We start from the raw sequence: 19,643 nt of genomic DNA, 5'->3' as shown, positions 1-19,643 counted from the left end.
GAAAGGACCACAACATTGTAAATCAACTATACTCCAATAAAAAACAAAGAAACAAACAAATAAATTTAATGCAAAATAAACTCTGCTGAATAAATATAAAAATTTTAACAGGATCTGATCCTATACTGTTATCTCATGTATCCTACCTCATCCTAAATCCAACCCTGTCAGAATGGGTCTTAGTTTAAAATTCAGATATTTTGCTCATCAGGGATTTTATATTGATCCTTAAAATTTTATTTGTCTATATGACTCTGGGGATTTTGGTGTTCCTCAAATTTTGGGTGTCAGATGAGTACCTTATTTCCCTTACCTAATTTCAGGCCTGCATAGGATTCACTCTGGGTTCTCACCAAATGACCCACAGAAAAAGGAGAAGGAATTAAAACACATACAGAGTTTATGGTTTAATTCAGTAGATTTTTTTTTTTTTATTGAAGCGGAATAAAAAGATTCCAGCTCAGCAATAGTGGAAGGATAAATGCATTTCACTCGAGGCATGACCCCATGTCCACAGGGTGCAGGAAAACCTGCACCAGTGCCTCTGAGAGAGGAGACAAGAGAACAGCAGACTCTGATGATGGTCTCAGATTATTCAGTGTATCTCTGGATTTTAGCTGGCCCCATGTCATCACAAGTGACAACAATAAACCCCTCTGTGGCGAAAACATGGTAGTTGCAGGCAGGATATCTGGTGCCTTCAATGAGCTTACAGACTGTACTTTTGAACTTGATTTCACTCAGGAAGCAGAGACTGGGGGCATGGTTTTGGCAAGTCACCCTCCTGGGAGAACTGCAAACACTGTTGATATTTCGAGGCCTCTCATGGATGAAGAAATGCTCTTTTTTGCAGGTGTTGTTGGGTTCCTTGATGACTCTTTGTATGATCATGTGGTTGCAGTACCTTATTGGAATGTCACTCTGAGGGTAATCCACATGCAACTGCTCTAAAGTTGCCGCCATTGCTTCCTCATCCAGCTCATTTTCCCAGAATAGAAGCACCAGGAAGATTATCACCATTAGTATCATCAGGGTTATGAGATCTTTCACATGTTTTGGTCTAATTCCTACAGAGGAAGAGAAGACAGCAAATATCAGAGAATGATCAGATTCCACCAGCCCCATCCACTGACTTTCTCCCCTGTGCATGCCTGCTCAGTCATGTTCAACTCTGCAACCCCATGGACTGTAGCCCACCAGGTTTCTCTGTCCATGGAATTTTCCAGGCAAGAATACTGGAATAGGTTGCCATTTTCTACTCCAGGGATCTTCCTACCCAGGGACTTTCTCCCCTAGCCTTTGATATTTTATTTCCTTCTCTCTGTTAATAAAAACCATGATAACCCTGCAATGTCCAGCTAGAGGTACAGCTCCCCAAGAAAGCCCTTTCTGACCATTTCAGCTCTCAGGCTGGCATTGAACAGTTCTCTAATTATTCCTGGGTTTTGGTGGGGGTGGTGGTCTCCACAGCTTCTTAATAGTTGGTATCTCATCACCTATTTCTCCTAAATCCATCAGAGTGCTTAATACAAAGCAGAACATACAGAAGCTATTAAAAGTACCCCATATCTGATTGTTTTATTCTTATTACTAAACAACTTTCTCTCCCATAATTGTCTTAACCTTGATCCTACCCAATTCCATATGCTTTTTAGCACTGTCTACTAATCCTTTCCTCCCAATTCCTTCCCAACCTCTCCTTCTGTTGATCTTACTTGGCTTTGTGCTAGACCCTCTCACCTTTCCTTTTTGCTGTAACTCTCATAGACAACATATCCTTGTGATCATGGATCTCAGAAAGTCCTTTGTGTCTCACTGTTCCCAGACAATAACTGGTAGGGAGCCAGCTGAGTGTGGGCAGTTCCAAGTGGAAAGAGCAGAAAGGGAGGAGCCTGTAGGAGGGGAGTGTGCTTGGCTGCCTTCAGGAAGAGAAGTTACTTTCAGAGGGACAGTTGGGTAAGGCAGGTCCTGTATGTGTCCTCATTAAACAAGCAGTGACTTTTCACAGCACTTATTAAAGTCCTGAGTCTAATTGTTTTCCAAATTTTCATCAATCCTTACTACAAACTTGTGAAATAGTTGTTATTTCCATTTCGTTAATGAAGAAATAAGTTGCAGAAAGTTTCAGGCAGAGATACGATATGGCAAGAATAATAAAAATCTCACCGTCTCAATCCTTAAGCCTTGAATTCCAGTTTCAGCAAATTTCATTCCCATGTGGTGTCCAGGACAGGGCAGAAACAATTCCTGGACATTAACATGAGTCTTGATAAAGCCCTAGGCTCTCAGAGAGCGTGATTTCCAAACTCTGCTGAACTTAGGACTCTCTGAGGCATTTTTAAATGCCACCTTGAGGCATCCTGCCTCAGTTAGTGTTGGGTAAGACCTGAGTGTTGAGTATATTAAAAGTTTCCCAGTGACTCTAATATGCAGCAAAATTTGAGAACCACTGAATTATAGTATACATTGGACACCTACATGGAAAATTTGTAGATAAGGGCGTTAAGTAAAAGATAGTGGCTCAGGTATTGAGACAATAGAATTATTTTTGTTGCCAAAATCTTACAGTCTTTGATATAGGAATGGGAAAATGGATTTAATTTTGCTCTTTTTTGCTCTGAAATGATTGCTCTTTTGGAAAGACAGCTACACAGTCTCCTTCGTATGTATCTGTATATGTCTTTCTGATTGTCATGTAGAAAGCTATTTGGGGGGTAAAATTTATCTAGGAGATAGACAGTCCTGGAAAAGCCTTCAAAGAATGTGTCTCTTTCTATTCGATAAAAATAAAAGCATAATTCCAGACCATGAAAATGAACATACAGGAGGTTTTTATTTACTTTCCCCAAATTTTCACTTTGGCTGTCCTTTCACAATTCAAACTGTCCTGTTTTCATATGTACTACAAAAATGCCACAAAGATATAAGGGCATAATTAATTGTTGGTGAAATTTTCAATTAACAGATTTTGATTTGCACATCTTGCAAAAACATTTCTGTTGTATAAAAAAGAACTCTATGTATTGTAACTTGTTCACTGTTTCCTGCCAGGATTTCCAAGTTGCTAAAATACAGATATGATACTAAGTTTACAGGCAAGGAATCAACTCTTGTTACAAATTTATCCTCAACTAAAGCAACTAGGCCTATCTCTTATTTCAGAGTATTACCCTTTCTCAATAGAGTTGAGACTGGGTATAAATGTTTTATAGTGCTGGCAGCCAAATGGAGAAAACATTTGTAATGCCTAAAACCAACCAAAGATTAATACCTAGACATAAAGAATTCCTTCTTTCAGTGGTTCAGTTCAGTCGCTCAGTCGTGTCTGACTCTTTGCAACCCCATGGACTGCAGCATGCCAGGCTTCCCTGCCCATCAACAACTCCCAGAGCTTGCTCAAACTCATGTCCATCAAGTCGGTGATGCCATCTGCCTTCAATCTTTCCCAGCATCAGGGTCTTTTCCAATGAGTCAGTTCTTTGCATCAGGTAGCCAAAGTATTGGAGTTTCAGTTTCAGCATCAGTCCTTCCAATGTATATTCAGGACTGATTTCCTTCATATCGACAATAAAAAGACACAAACACTCCAGAGGAGAAAAGATTGTCAACAGTTATGAAAAGTAGATTTCAGAAGAGGAAGTCAATGCTTAACTGTGTTGGTAATCTAATAAATGGAAATTAACATAAAGAGATAAGTGGTTTATAACCACCAGATTATCAACAACTAGAAAATCTAACATCAAGTGCTGGAAAAAAATGTTAGTAGGCTTGAAAAACTGGTGTAGTGATATTAGAAAGTAATTCGGAAGTATTTGGTGAAATTATGAATGGGTATAATCTGGGACCGTGTAATCTTATCCCGAGCATAAACTCCAACAGAGTTCTTCCAGATGGAATACGTACAACGATGTTCATCATGGCATGATAAGTGGCAGAAAAGAGCTAAAGGTAACTTAAATGTCCCGCATGACAGAAATGGACAGGTAGAGATGTTTTAGATAAATAAAATAAAATAGTATAAAACAGCTTCAAATAATGCACTAGTTTTACAAATAGCAACATGTATAGAACTCAAAAACATGGTGCTGTGTGAAAAAAGAAAAATCACTGCCAGTTGATTTAAACTGAAAACATGCATGCTCCAAAATAATATATTTTCCAAGGATATACAATATCTAAATAGGATGGAAGAACGTGGATTACATACTCTAAGACAGATGCCCATGAGAATGAGAGAAATAGAAGCAAGGATAGGGAATAAAAAGGAAAAGTAATAAAATTGAATAAAACCAGAGAGGCTGTAAACAGAATATGATCAACTTAGTTCTGTGCACCTGAAGACGGAAGGGAGGGAAGAAGAAAAGAGGGAAAGAAGGAAGGATGGAGATGGAGGAGGAAGAGGAGAAGAAGGAAGCGGGGAGGAAGAGCAGGGGGAAACGGAGGAGGAGGGGAGGAAGAAGGAAAGGGATTATCAGATGATTGCATTCAACCTAAAGTTCCCACCACTCTCCCTTTGCTAAGTCTCAGGTCTGTCTCAGAAGAAGACTGCAGGAGGCAGGTAGTTGCTGGAAACTAATATTAGTGCCAGGATGTAAAACAACATAAGTATTTCCTCTCATGACTCATCCTGTCAAAGTAATGAGCTCTACTCCAGGATGGCTAGAAACTGACCCATGTCCCACATTGTCCCTGTGACAAGGCAATGGCCTCAAAGGGACAGTGGAGTAAGCAAACCTCCCTCTGGATGCCTTCAGCTGCCACGTATGACGTTTGGCTGTGTAGAGGCCACCAGAGGAGAGAACACATGGAGGGAGACTTCCAGCTGCTCCAATTCCCTCAGGAAACTGTGGAGCTTATTCATGTCTCACAGATGTGGTTGGCTACCCTTGCAAGACTTCTGCAGTTGCCCAGCTCCTCGCTCACCTTAAAGCCATGTAGCAGATTGTATTTCTCCCCAAAATGGCCACAGTATATTTCTATCCCACAGTCTCTTCCAGAACCTTATCACTCCCTTAGCAAGATGTAGAGTCTGTCCTTTCCTGAGAACAAGGGTGGGCTTCTGTGCCTGATTCCATCATGTAGCATCACATGACCTCTCAGCCGAGGTCACAAGCGTCCACTGGGCTGTGGTTCTCCTAGGACATTGACTCTGGGTGTCCTGCAGAAAGAAGTCTGACTTTTGACACCACACGGGGGGAGGCCATACAGCAAGGGAAATGCCCAGACGGCTCCACCCGTTTCAGTTCCCTGTGTATGAAACCACATACAGGACCTCAAGCAAGAACTGCCTAGTGAAGTTCAACCTCCAGATTTGGGGTCAAATGAGTGTTGTTGTTTTTGGCCACCATGTGGGATGATCTGTAAAGCAGCAGTCAACAGACAGACTAAAGAGCTCACCATTCTCCCAAATCTCCCTAAGCAAATCCAATTGCACCAACTTTTAGCAAACAGTATTATAGACACCACTGAAGTTTTCTTGGATAGAGAGTATAGAGACTCCCAGGGTGTTTTCCCCACAGGATCCAAGAACGTTCCAGACAGACCTAGGCTCACTTGCTATCTCCTGCAGAGGAAATGTGATGGAACAGATGTTTGGAGGTTGCTTTGACTTTCCCTGGGAGTGTGGGAGCCCTCCCTGGCACAGAGCCTCAGTTGTCACACAAACAATAATACAAAACTAGTTTTTAAAATCTCCATCTGCTGTAAAACTCTCAAAGTTCCCTTTTAACTCCCCCATCTCTCTCCACCTCTAACTTGAGAGCCTCCCTTCTCCATGGTGCCAGCTGTTCTGTGTCTCCTGGATTCCACCTGTCCTTCTGTGCCCCCACCTTCCCATCAGTACCTTGTAACCAAAGCAAGACCCCTCCCAAGAGGAGGTTTTGGGGGAGAATGGATACATGTATATGTATAGCTGAGTCCCTTTGCTGTTCACCTAAAACTAACACAACACTATTAATTGGCTGTACCCCAATACAAAATTAAAAGTTTTTTTTTAATAAATAAATAAAATAAAAATTTGAGGTAAGTCTGATAAATTATATTTTTTAAATCAGGTTTCCCAGGTGGTGCTAGTGGTAAAGAACCCACCTACCACTGTTGGAGACATCAGAGATGCAGTTTCCATCTCTGGAAGAAGGGTATGGAAACCCACTCTAGTACTCTTGCCATACACAGAGGAGCCTCGAGTGCTATAGTCCATAGGGTCACAAAGAGTTGGACATGACTGAAACGACTTAGCACGCACGCATGGATAATTTACAATGTTGTGCTAGTTACTGCTGTACAGCAAAGTGATTCATTTATACATACGTACACATTCCTTTTTACATTCTTTTCCATCAAGTCTGATGAATTAAATGAAAATTTATATAATAAAGTACAAAGTATGATTTCATTTTTGTGAAAACAAATATGTTCTTGAATGTTCTTCAAAAATGTCTGGAAAGATATCAGGGGGAAAAAAAAAGACCCTTCCAGATAATTGATTCACTTAAAAAATCAGTGCAGTATTGTAAGTAACAAATATTTAGCTGCCTAACAGGTATAGATCTTATTCTACAAACTTAGGCAAGAAAATTTGCATCACCTTATTGTTTCTATATCAAATTAAAGCTAATTCTAGGTCTTCTGTCCTACTAATCTGGGAGAAATTCAACGTGGTTGTTATTATGGTTTTTTTCCTCCCAGGGTCCCAGGGGCATTTAGAAACATTTGTTAGCCAATAGCAGTAACCAGGAGACAAACATTCTTATCAACTTCCCTTAAAAAACTCCTTGAGTACAGGTTTCACACTCAGAATTCTTGACTCATGGTTGTACTAAGACTTAGTTTCCTCAGTCACTGTTTATAAGGGATTTTTGTCACCTACTATAAGGAAATTTTGGAAGAAGGCAATGGTAACCCACTCCTGTACTCTTGCCTGGAAAACCCAATGGACGGAGGAGCCTGGTAGGCTGCAGTCCATGCGGTTGCTAGGAGTCAGACACGACTGAGCAACTTCACTTTCACTTTTCGCTTTCATGCATTGCAGAAGGAAATGGCAACCCACTCCAGTGTTCTTGCCTGGGGAATCCCAGGGACAGGGGAGCCTGGTGGGCTGCCGTCTATGGGGTCGCACAGAGTCGGACACGACTGAAGTGACTTAGCAGCAGCATAAGGAAATTTTATCATTCACATGTTATTTATTTACCTGTGCCAGACACTATTTTAGACACTTGGGACACATCAGTGAAAAGAGAAAAATCACTATTCCCCTCTGAGTCTGAATCAATCCTTAATATGAAAATTGATAATTAAAATACAAGAGCTGCACATTTACTCTGCCTAGCCTCTAGGAATTATATTTCAGGGTAGCCAAATATCTTTCATGTGATAAAGGAAAGTTCTTATTTAGAGAAGAATAATAACTACAAATTAAAATAAATTAAATTAAAATAAATACAAACTACAAATAACTACAAAAGAATACAAATCTAGACAACTTATTAAAAACCAAAGACATCTCTTTGCTGACAAAGGTCCATATAGTCAAAGCCATGGTTTTCCCAGTAGTCATGTATGGACATGAGAGTTGGACCATAAAGAAAGTTGAGCACTGAAGAACGGATGCTTTCTAATTGTAGTGCTGGAGAAGACTCTTGAGAGTCCCTTGGACTGCAAGGAGATCCAACCAGTCAATCCTAAAGGAAATCAGTCCTGAATATTCATTGGAAGGACTGATGCTGAAGCTGAAACTCCAATACTTTGGCCACCTGATGTGAAGAGCCAACCCGTTGGAAAAGACTGAAGGAAAAGGAGAAGAGAACAGCAGAGGATGAAATGGTTAAATAGCATCACTGACTCAATGGACATAAATTTGAGCAAGCTCTGGGAGATGGTGAAGGACAGGGGATCCTGACATGCTGCAGTTCATGGGATTCCAAAGAGTTGGACACAACTTAGTGACTAAACAAGAACAGTAACTAATGGATATGAAAAGAATGACAAAATCACCAGGAGTTGATAAGAGCCACATTAGTGACAAATTCGCACCCCATCCATATCTGTCCTAGCTGTGTTTTCTGTATAGGTCGGGGGGCTCCTGCCTGGGGTGCTTGCTCTGGCCGCCCCCTCCACCAGATGCATGATGTCAGTCCCTCACAGACGCTGTGCTCGCTCACTGTCCTCCTTCAAGTCTGCCAATGAGGCCCACGCAGACCAACCCACCTGAAATTCTAGCCTATACATGCTTGACCCGCACTTACATGTTCTACTTTTTTCTTTTCTATTTCATTTATACCTTCTAATATATTATGTAATTTACATTTTTATTTTCATTGTTGTTATGACCTGTTTGCTGCCACTTACAAGTAGGCTCCATGTCCACAGTACTCTGAACAAGCTCCCCTCAGGAAGGAAAACATTTCCAACTCCTTGGTCCCTTCCCTGAATTTGACTCACAACAGTTAAGAGTGTGTTGTGGTGTAGCACCAAGGGCTGGTGCTTAAATGCCCTCCCATTAAGAACCCAGGAAGCTTGTCTCAGGAGTGCCAAGAAACGGAATGATGGATGAAGGAGGCATGAGGACTGGAGGGAACTTTTTGCTCACCTTACTGACTGGATGAGCTTAAGCAGCTGAGTGTATGTTCTGAACCATTCTGGACTCCGGAAGCTCAGAATTCCTGTGGATTCTGAGGAATTGTCCGTACAGAGCCTACTAACTGGAAAAGACCCTGATGCTGGGAAAGATTGAAGAGTGGGGCCTTGGGGCCAATGCCCTCAGAGACTGTTTACAGTACTGTATTTGTCTTTGACAAATGAAGTTTACTGAAAGAAAAACAGTTTATTATACTCAAATACATACATATTTGTATATAGCCCTTGGACCTACTGATAGGGGAAGGAGATCAAAGATATATATGTATCAGTCCTGAATATTCATTTGAAGGACTGATGCTGAAGCTAAAACTCCAATACTTTGACCACCTGATACAAAGAACTGACTCATTGGAAATGACCCTGATGCTGGGAAAGATTGAAGGCAGGAGGAGAGGGGATGACAGAGGATGAGCTGGTTGGATGGCATCACTGACTCAATGGACATGAGTTTGAGCAAGCTTCAGGAGCTGTTGATGGACAGGGAAGCCTGGCGTGCTGCAGTCCAGCACGCAAAGAGTAGGACGTGACTGAGCGACTGAATTGAACTGAACTGAACTGAACTGAAATATATAGAGAGAGAGATGTAAGCTTTAGAAGAAAACTTTTGAACAATTTTTATTATAATTAGTATATTTGTTAGAATATATTTATTGATTCTAAATACTCTTAATCAGCTAAGTGTTAGTGTTAGTCGCTCAGTCGTGCCTGACTCTTTGCAAACCCATGGACGGCAGCCCACCAGGCTCCTCTGTCCATGAGATTTTCCAGGCAAGGATATGGAGTGGGTTGCCATTTCCTTCTCCAGGGGATCTTCCAACCCAGGGATTGAACCCAGGTCTCCTGCACTGCAGGCAGATTCTTTACCAACTGAGCTACAAGGGAAGCCCATTTAATCAGCTAAGGCCCTCTCCTATTCCAAGTATCCTTTTTGGAATATCTTTTATTATTTTTGTTAGCTTATGTGTAAATCCCTAGACTTTGTGTACATTCTAATATACAACTTGTTTTGAGGGAAAAAAAGTCTAAAAAGATCACCTTTACATGCTTCCCAAATGGCTGCTAATGATAGAAAGCCCAAAGTAATAGTCTAAACAAAATGAATGTTTATTTCTTGTGTAAACAAAGTGAAGTCATTCAGTTGTGTCTGACTCTTTGTGACCCATGGACTGTAGTTGGCCCAGCTCCTATAGGACTTTCCAGGCAAGATCCTGGACTGGGTTGTAATTTCCTTCTGCAGGGGATCTTCCTGACCCAGGGATTGAACCTAGGTCTCCCACATTTCAGGCAGACTCTTTACCTTCTGAGCCACCAGGGAAAAACCTAAGGTAGTTAGCCTAGGATTAGTGCAGTGTCCCAAGATGCTGGCTTCTTCTCTCTCACTGTGTGGTTTCTGTGTCATGGTCCAGAAGGCTGCTCTGAACACAGCCTTCCAGTCTGCAGTCCAGCCAGCCGGCAGGGAGAAGAAAGGTAGGGAAAGGGCATGCACTGCCTTTTGAGGACACATCCCAAAGCCTCTCACACTATTTCCAGTTATATCTCATTGGCAATAGCTTGGTCAGACCCAACTCCAAGGGACACTGGGAAACTTAGGGTTTATTCTGGGTGGGCATGTGCCCAGCTAAAATTTTGGCTCCCTATTACTACGAGAGAAGGAGAGAAGAAACACTGGAAGGACTTCCTGGTGGTTCAGTGGTTAAGACTCCATGCTCACAATGCAGGGAGCATGGGTTCAATCCCTAGCTGGGAAACCAATATCCCACATGCCACCTAGTGTGAACAAAAAGCAAAACAAAAAACACTGGAGGGCCACCTTGCCTTCAGGCAAATGTCGTTCTGTGAAATGTTAATGAGTGTACTTGAAGAAAAAAGTTTCCTGTTCTAAAGTTAGAGGAAACACTGTTCATTATATCCCTTCCTTTGCAGTCACAAGATTCACAGAGCATGAGGTTCTGAGAAGCTCAGCATTAGAGAAGCTTGACTAGTTTCATTTAATTCAAGATTTTTCAAATTGATTTGAGCTTGGAGCATCATTTGAAGGACATCACTATTAACAGTCAAAGGAACAGGGTTCTATGAAAGATCACTTGGGGAAAAAGTGCATGGGATGAGGAGACCTAGATGGCAAACTAGGAGCCAGGCATCTGAGTGGTAACAAAGGAAATAATAAGCCAAAGGGAATGTAACCTAAATAGACCCACTATTTTAGATTTGGGAGATTGCCCTCCCTTGTATAACAATAATCCAAGCTCCATGCTTCATCACTATTAGAATTCTAGTTCCCTTCTACAAATGTTCAAGAAGATCTCTGGGGAGAACTTTAATCTCTTGTTAAAACAGATGCTCCGGTTTTCTTCTTGGTTCATCCCTGGCTTCTCACAAGTGCTTCTCCATGGGGCTGCAGCTGTTTCTGGCCTGTTTCACCCTTCTCCCAACGCCTGGACACAGACCTGCCCTATATTCACTAATACACACAAAACACAAGGATATGGAGTCTAACAGACTTCCTGAACATTTTTAATTACAAAAGAGAAAAAATACCTTAACACTGATTTGTACATCTACTAGTCCTGCCATCCATCAGTAGGCCCTTCACCAGGTATCCTTTTCAAATTGTCCTTTTTCTTGGCCACTCTGATACGGGGTATGCTTACTCCCCTCATCACCCCATACTTTATATGTCCTCTTCCTCAAGTGCTGGGCCTCCATGCCCATCCACAGTGGTGACCACAGTTTCAGAGGAGCTCGGCCTGAGGGGTGCTCATTACTCCATAAGAAGAGGCAAGGGGCCCCCTTGAAGATGCATCTTCTGAGTACTTTACCATAAAACTGAGGAAACACAAATTGCCCATGCCAAAGAATGGGAATGGAAGGAAGGTGGGGAGCATGTTGTGGAAGGGCTGATGACCTCACAGTCAGTCCTCAGCCACTCCTTAGTCTATCACCACCTGGCTCCCACAGATTCAAAAAAAAAAAAGAGGTGCAGGTGGTGGTTTCTAAGGGAAATCCATCAGAGTCCCTTGGCTACTGATGATAAATACAGAAACCTGGGCTTTACCCTAGACCCATAGAATCAAAATCTCTGGAGATGAGGCCCTGGACTCTGCATTTGTAATTAGTAGTCCATCTCCGGTGCTTATAATGCTCCCTGATATTTAAGGATCACCACACTAGATGAGCCTCGAGTTGGTAAATAGCATCATAATTTGTAGAGTGGCACCCACCCCACAACTAAGCTGAGTTTTCCATTATGACGTGGATTACTCAACACCCTAATAGGAAACCACAATGTCTGGGTTCACAGCTTCCACAGGGCAAAGGGTAGGCACTTGTCTCACATCACACGACGCAGCCAGCTCCTCAGAGTGCTCCCTCCCTGATCCTGAAGAAGGATTAGTCTGTATTTCTCAGTTATAGTCCTTAACTACTTGTGTTCAAGACGGTTCATAGGGATCCTAAAGATAAACTGGAGAGATCTGAGTTCCACCAGGGAGGGAGATTCCAGGATCAGGAAGGGAGGAAGGGAGTAGTAAGAACACGTGTGTCTGCCTTGGAAGCAGGGATGACTGGCAGAGAAAGAGTGAATACCTTGAATTTAGCAAGCTTGCTTAAAGCAGAAAGTACTCCTCACCCCCACCCTCCACCATTCTCTAGCTCTCTCTCTCTATTTCTTTATCACCCAGATGCCCACCTTTTAGCATTACTCTTAAGACAGAAGGTGGGAAGTACTTCTGAGTTGGAATCTGTTTTCTTTCTTCACTGCTCATTTTCACCAAGCAGCCCTCCCAAACCATTTTCACCTACTACTCTGATGTGGGCAACAGTCAAACAGCTCAAGCTTCTTTCCAACCTTGGAAGTGGAGCTTGCAATTTCTGCTGGTTCCCACCAACTCTCAGGCATTTGACATAAGCCCACCTATCAACCAATATCTCTTGACTGCCAAGCAAAGGGCACGGGACTTTATCAGTTCCTCCAGTAATTTTTTGAATTAACCACTTTGTCTTATCCTTGAGTGCCATACAAAGCTTTCCTCCCAGCTTCCTGTACACAGCTTAGCAGTAGTGACTACCATGTGGTGTGGCAAAGAATGTCTTCGGCTTTCTCTCCCCCATGCAGTGTGCTTCTGGAGAGCCAGAACAATGTACTTGCTTGCTCTATCTAGCACACTGCCTGGTACTCACAGGAGATCAAAAAAGGTTTATGGAATGGATGAAAGATTTCAGATCTTTTTCTTCTTCTGTGTCACTTCTCAGCTATGTCACTTCTCAGAGTCACAGTTCCTTCATCTCTAAAATAGAGGTGGTAGAGAAAAATAAAGGAAGAATTTGACTATAAGGTAAACAAAGGTTGTCCGGCCTCTCCAGACGTTCTTGTGCAATAAGACTCTTTTCATAAATCTCAAGCACTGTGACTTCAAAGAAGAAAGCAAGCAAAATAAATCAGGAAGAAAAGAGCGGGGTGGGGTGGTGGAAGAGATACGAACAGCCTCCTCTGAACGATAAATATATGAACCACAGGCTGTGGAGGGAAGCGGAGGCGAGCGGACCGTACAAAGTGTATTCCACAAGTCACCCTCCCCACGGACAATGAGTGTCCCACGGGGTAGTATGGCCGAGCGGTCTAAGGCGCTGGATTAAGGTTCCAGTCACTTTGGGGGCGTAGGTTCGAATCGCGCTGCTGCCAAGTGTTCCTTTTACTTTTGCAAATAAAGGCTCTGAACTACGTTTAAATGACCCCGGAAGCTATCCTCTGAAGATGACGATTCTCTGGCCACCACTTCCATTTCCCTCCAGGCTGGGGGAGTAGCCATGTGTTTTCTGCCTCCCAGGCTGGAGTCAGGGTTCTACACGTGCGTGTGTGGTCCGTGTTTGACTCTGCGGGCCTCCTCTTTCCTGTCTGGAGTCTCCTCCAGGCAAGAATACTGGAGTGGGTTGCCTTTCCTTTCTCCAAGGGATCTTCCCAATCCAGGGATCAAACCTGCATCTCTTACAGTCTCCTGCATTGGCAGGCAGGTTCTTTACCATGAGTGCCACCTGAGGAGTCAGGGTGAGCTATGCAGAAACAGGAGGCTAGATCCCAGGCAACAGTCCCAAAAGTGGGGAGCAGAACTCTGATTCAGGAGTGAGATGGAATAGCCTGTGAAATGGCTTAAGGAATTGGCATTCTGATCATAAATATATTTCCCTAAATCAGAAAACACTATTGCCAAAAAAAAAAAAAAGGCATGAAGCCACCCCTATTCTGGAAGGGTTGATTGGCTACTTTTGGCAACTCCAAAGCTGTTTCCTAGATAAGCTGTTACTGGCAGGATTCATGCCAGTAGGAATACAGGAAGGCATTCATTCAATACCTTCACAAGCCTCTGGGCCCTCTTCCAACTGCCCTCCAACTACCTCACCTGTCTCCATCCAGGTGAGTAAGACTGGAGCTTGCCCATGTCCAAAAACAAGCTGCTGCTGATTTGGGCAGGACATGTTCTGAATCAGAGGCTATTAACCTCTCACCCTTGCAGGCACAGCCCGAGGCTATGCACACAGGCAGTGGGAGGGACTGTACTCCCTTGGGGGCAAACCAATTTTTTTTTTTGATAATTTTTTTGTCTTCCTGAAATGACAGCCACCAAGTGGTAGGCCAAGGGAGGTCAGGTTGAGGGGAGACTGCCCTAACTGTATCTAATAGCTACTTGGTAAGCCTTTCTGATGCCTACTTCTGAGAAAGCTTTGAGCACAATGTACCTGACTCCTCATGTGTGTCCCAGGCTGAGCCCTGAACAGTTTCCCTTGAGTCCACATTGAGGAAGGAGCATTAACCCGTCCTTCCCCTACAGCACCTCCAAGCACATTCACACCTTTCCTACCACTCCCATCTCTGCTGTCCTCTTGGGGGTCAATTCCAGTTTCCCTGAAAATCAGATAAGATTCCTTCAAATGATGATTGCCTGACCCCAATCATTATTAAGGCCTTAAAGAACCTAGATGCAATTTTAAAAACAAAAGTGAAAGTGAAGTCATTCAGTCATGTCTGACTCTTTTCGACCCCATGCTGTAGCCTACCAGGCTCCTCCGTCCATGGGATTTTCCAGGCAAGAGTACTGCAGTGGATTGCCATTTCCTCCTCCAAATTAAAAATAAATAAATAAATAAACAAAACCAAAAATAAAGCCCACCACCAACAAAAAGAAAAAGAAAAACACCATCCCTTTTCAGAGGCCTCCAGCTAGAGCAAAATGAGCAGTGGCCTGGGAGTCATGAAAGCTAGGTTCCTCTCTTTACCCTGGCTTTGCCACTAAATAGTTCTGTGACCCTGAGCTTAATTCCACGGGCCTCACTGACCTGCTCTGAAGTAGCTGGGAGCTGGCAGATTTGGTGGAATGCACGAGATGAAAACAACGAACAATTTTAGAGTTGATACAACACATTCATCCGTAAACTTCCCTGATGTGGGGCTCTGGGCTTGCTTATTAGAAAGCTGACACAGGGGTTCTCCATGGCTTTGTTGTCAACACTACTAAACCACAGTAATCTTTGGAAAACACAAATTTAGTTCTGTGCCTGTGCTCTCCACCGCCCCCGCCGCCCCACCTAAACTGTATCAGTGGCTTTTCATAAGCTTTAAAATAATGACCACAGTCCTTACCTCTGCCCACTAGGCCAGGCAAAGGAGCCTCACCGCAAACCACTCTCCCTGTCTCCCTAACCCTCCTTAAACTCCCCTTTTCAGATCCCTGAACTCATCAGGACTCCTCTCAACTCAAGATTTTAACATCTAGTTCCTGCATATGTGCCTTATGCCCTTCACCCCTCCCCATTCTACCCGCTTAAACCCTGTGTGTTCCTCCTTGCCTTAGGCCAGCCTTCCCAGAAGCCCCAGCCTAAATGAACAGTCTCTGTTTTGCTGGCATCACACTCTGTACTTGTCCTTTTTGGCCCTTATCACGAGTATATTAAATTAACTGTATTTCTCAGTTTTTGAAAAGTTATTTGATTGTCTCATGAGGGTAGAAACCACATCTGTCTGGTTCCCTGAAGTAACCTCTGCTCCAAGCACAGAGTCTGGAATACTGCAAATGTTCAGCAAATGTTTGCTCAATGAATACTCTTTAACTACTCTTAAAATCCAAGACTGAATGTCCTAAAAGAACTAGATTTCACCATTAAAAATAGTATCAAAAGGCTATCCTTGGCAAAATTTAACAATCCTTTTTGATACTTTTTGGTGGGAGCCTGTAGCCCCATATGGACATAAGATCAGAAAGATCAATAAAAGAAAAGAAAAATGTTGATTCACCTCTACTTGAAGATTTTAAATCTTTGATTGTCACTCTGAACCTTCACCTTTAGTTAAAGAAACAGCTCAAGCGTTTTGCTAATGGGTGCTAGCTCTATTTTCTGCTTTCCCTGTATATCCATGGGATCCCATGTACTTTAATAAGTAGTTCAGCTTAATCCCACCAACACCATCTCCCTGGACAGTAATATAGCTTTTTCCCCTGTAAGATCCACCTCCATATACTGCACACGGAAGATTCAGCAAAAAGTAATGAGGTCCTTGAAAATTAACTTTTAATCTGAAAGCTGTTGTTTAGTCGCTGAGTCATGTCCGACTCTTTGCGACTCTGTGGACAGCAGTGCTCCAGGCTTCCCTGTCCTTCACTATCTCCCAGAGTTTGCTCAAACTCATGTCCATTGAGTCGTTGATGCCATCCAAACTTCTCATCCTCTGTTGCCCCCTTCTCCTCCTGCCCTCAATTTTTCCAGCATCAGGGTCTTTTCCAATGAGTTGGCTCTTCGCATCAGGTGGCCAAAGTGTTGGCGCTTCAGCTTCAGCGTCAGTCCTTCAGTGAATATTCAGGGTTGGTTTCTTTTAGGATTGATTGGTTTGTGTGGATCACAACAAACTGTGGAAAATTCTTAGAGAAATGGGAATACCAGACCACCTTACCTGCCACCTGAGAAACCTGTGTGCAGGTCAAGAAGCAACAGTTAGAATTGGACATGGAATAATGGACTGGTTGAAAATTTGGAAAGACGTATGACAAGACTGTATACTGTCACCCTGTTTATTTAACTTATATGCAGAGTACATCATGTGAAATGCCAGGCTGGATGAATCATAAGCTGAGATCAAGATTGAAGGGAGAAATAACCTCAGATATGCAGATAATACCACTCTAATGGCAGAAAACACAGAAACTAAAACTTCCCTTGATAAAGATAAAAGAGGAGAGTGAAAAAGCTAGCTTAAAACTCAGCATTCAAAAAACTAAGATCATGGCATCTGGTCCTATCACTTCATGGGACACAGATGTGGAAAAAGGAGAAGCAGTGACAGATTTTCTTTTCTTGGGCTCCAAAATCACTGTGGATGGTGACTACAGCCATGAAATTAAAAGACACTTGCTCCTTGGAAGGAAAGCTGTGACAAACCTAGACAGCATATTAAAAAGCAGAGATATCACTTCACCAACAAATATCGGTATAGTCAAAGCTATGGTTTTTCCAGGAGTCATGTAGGGATGTGAGAGCTGGACCATAAAGAAGCCCGAGCACCTGAAGAAAAGATATTTTCGAACTGATGCTTTCAAACTGTGGAGAAGGCAATGGCACCCCACTCCAGTACTCTTGCCTGGAAAATCCCATGGACGGAGGAGCTTGGTGGGCTGCAGTCCATGGCGTCGCTAAGAGTCAGACACGACTGAGCGACTTCACTTTCACTTTTCACTTTCATGCATTGGAGAAGGAAATGGCAACCCACTCCAGTACTCTTGCCTGGAGAATCCCAGGGACGGGGGAGCCTGGTGGGCTGCCGTCTATGGGGTCGCACAGAGTCGGACACGACTGAAGCGACTTAGCAGCAGCAGCAGCAGCAGCAGGATTTTAGACTGCAAGGAAATTAAATCAATCATCTCCAAGACCCTAATGGAAAAACTCATGGTAATATTTGGTTTGTCCACAAGGGGGCAGATTTCAACTGGTGGTCATAGCCCCTGAGAACAGTCACTTTGCCTATTAATACCTATCTTGTGACCATCAACAGGTTTCACTTCTTGTTTTATATACTCCTCCCAGCATTCTCCCTACATATGAGCACTGTTTCCTTGACTCACAGTCACAGATCGCTTATCAGGAAACCTGGTCAAGTGAAGTTGATAAAATCCTATTGGATTATACAGCTCCTTTTCTTTCTTTTTCCTCTTCTTCTGCAATCTCCCTTTTATGGACTTTTGTTCCTCATCTTATTAAGTCCATTATTTTACAGACTCTAACAGAATGGCCCTGCTAAATGCAACCCTACAGTGCCTCAAAATACCATGTGGTTCAGAATTTGCCCAAGCAGCTCTGTACTTCAGCAGCTCTCTGCCTGGGGAGAGCTTGCTATAGAAGTCAGTGGCACTGAGGCACAATTTACAGCTGTGAGAGTCCACTTTGTGCCTTTCTTAATGTCCTACTGGGAGAACATTTCAACGCTTCTGTAAAGCATTTGCAGGTCCATACTGTGACCGAGGAGAGCTGCCAAAGAATATATTGCACACATGGCCCCGCTCTCAGGCTTTCTTAGAAGATGGCACATGCATAGGACACCTGACCCTGCAAGATCCCTCTGTTCAAGCTCCAATACCTCCATGCTCTTTATTCCCTTCAGCATCCAGAATCAGGGATTCCTTTTTCTTTTTTAAAATATTTTTTAATGTGGACCATTTTTTTAAGTTTTTATTGAACTTGTTATAATATTGCTTCTGTTTTATGTTTTGGGTTCTTTTTTTTTTTTTGGCCCCGAGGCATGTGGGATCTTTGCTACCTGACCAGGGATTGGAAAACCATCCCTTGCATTGGGGCAGAGAGGTCTTAACCTGGGACTGCAAGGGAAGTCCCCAGGGATTCCTTTTTGATTTAAAATAATTCATACGGGGAATTCCCTGGTGATCCAGCAGTTAGGACCTTGCTCTGTGGTTAAAAATAAACAAATAAAATAAAACAATTCACACAATTTATTAAACAAATATTTCTTGAGTATCTATTAGGTGCTAAGAACTGTTCCAGCCTCTGAAATAGACTTTGGCAGTGAAAACAACAATTACAATGCCCTGTCCTCACGGAGCTTCCATTAGTGGCTGAGGAAGGAGAATTAAACAACAGCAGGAGCACCAGCAAAAGTTAGGTGCTGGTCCATGCAAAGAATGTAATTAAAGTAGAGACAGAGGAGCAGAGAGCAAAGGGAGTGGGTGCTATTTCATACAGAGTTCTCTCTGGTAACATCTGAGCAGAGATCTTAAAAGCAGGATTGGCTCAATAAGATTGGCTCAGACAAGATTCAAAGCAGAGAGAAGAGCATGTGCAAAGGCACTGAGGTGGGCATTTCTGAGAACTACCATAGGCTAATGTAGTTGGAACACAGCTGACAATGGGCAAGACATTAGAGATGAGGTCAAAAAAGTGAGAGGAGTCTAAGGAATGGCAGAGTCATGTACAGATTTTTGAAGTCATGGCAAGGAGTTTGATAAAATGTGAAATGAAACAGAGATGCATCAAAGGATTTTAAGCAGAGCAATGATTTTCTCTCTCCTAAGTTTTAATCCCCTTCATGGATCATAGCCGTGTCATGGTGAAGGGGCTTGCATAACTTGATAAAGCTATGAACCGTGCCGTGCAGGACCACCCAAGATGGAAGGGTCATAGTGAAGAGTTTCGACAAATCATGGTCCACTGGAGGAGGAAATGGCAACCCACTCCAGTATTCTTGCCTGGAGATCTACATGAACAGTTTGAAAAGCCAAAAAGATATGACAGCAGAAGATGAGCCCCCCAGGTTGGAAGGTGTCCAATATGCTACTGGCATGAGATGGTTAAATAGCGTCACCAACTCAATGGATATGAATTTGAGCAAACTCCAGGCAATAGTGGAGGACAGAGGAGCCTGGCTTGCTGCAGTCCATGGGGTCACAAAGAGGCAGACATGACATAGCAACTGAACAGCAACAAAGGTTTTAATAGGATTATTCTCTCTGTTA

At 42.9% G+C, this 19,643-nt stretch overlaps 1 protein-coding gene across 3 annotated transcripts in view; it reads right to left on the bottom strand.

The window, feature by feature from the left end:
- Nucleotides 1–404: 404 nt before the first annotated feature.
- Nucleotides 405–19,643, bottom strand: part of RNASE12 (ribonuclease, RNase A family, 12 (non-active)) — a 22,834-nt gene continuing 3,595 nt past the window's right edge. Inside the window, exons 1-2 of one of the 3 annotated variants that reach the window (XM_010839444.1) lie at nucleotides 1,741–1,846; nucleotides 405–1,067 (exon numbers count right to left, since the gene is read on the bottom strand). In XM_010839444.1, the coding sequence (XP_010837746.1) occupies nucleotides 592–1,067; nucleotides 1,741–1,774 (510 nt within the window). In that variant the 5' untranslated portion in view covers nucleotides 1,775–1,846 and the 3' untranslated portion in view covers nucleotides 405–591. Of the gene's footprint in view, nucleotides 1,068–1,715; nucleotides 1,847–19,643 lie in introns of those variants that run through there. The other 2 variants (XM_010839445.1, XM_010839446.1) reach the window with 2 other exon arrangements.

This window comes from Bison bison, unplaced genomic scaffold (genome assembly GCF_000754665.1).
Source record: "Bison bison bison isolate TAMUID 2011002044 unplaced genomic scaffold, Bison_UMD1.0 scf7180017864117, whole genome shotgun sequence".
Lineage (NCBI taxonomy): Eukaryota > Metazoa > Chordata > Mammalia > Artiodactyla > Bovidae > Bison > Bison bison.
This window is presented reverse-complemented; position numbering and strand designations above follow the sequence as displayed.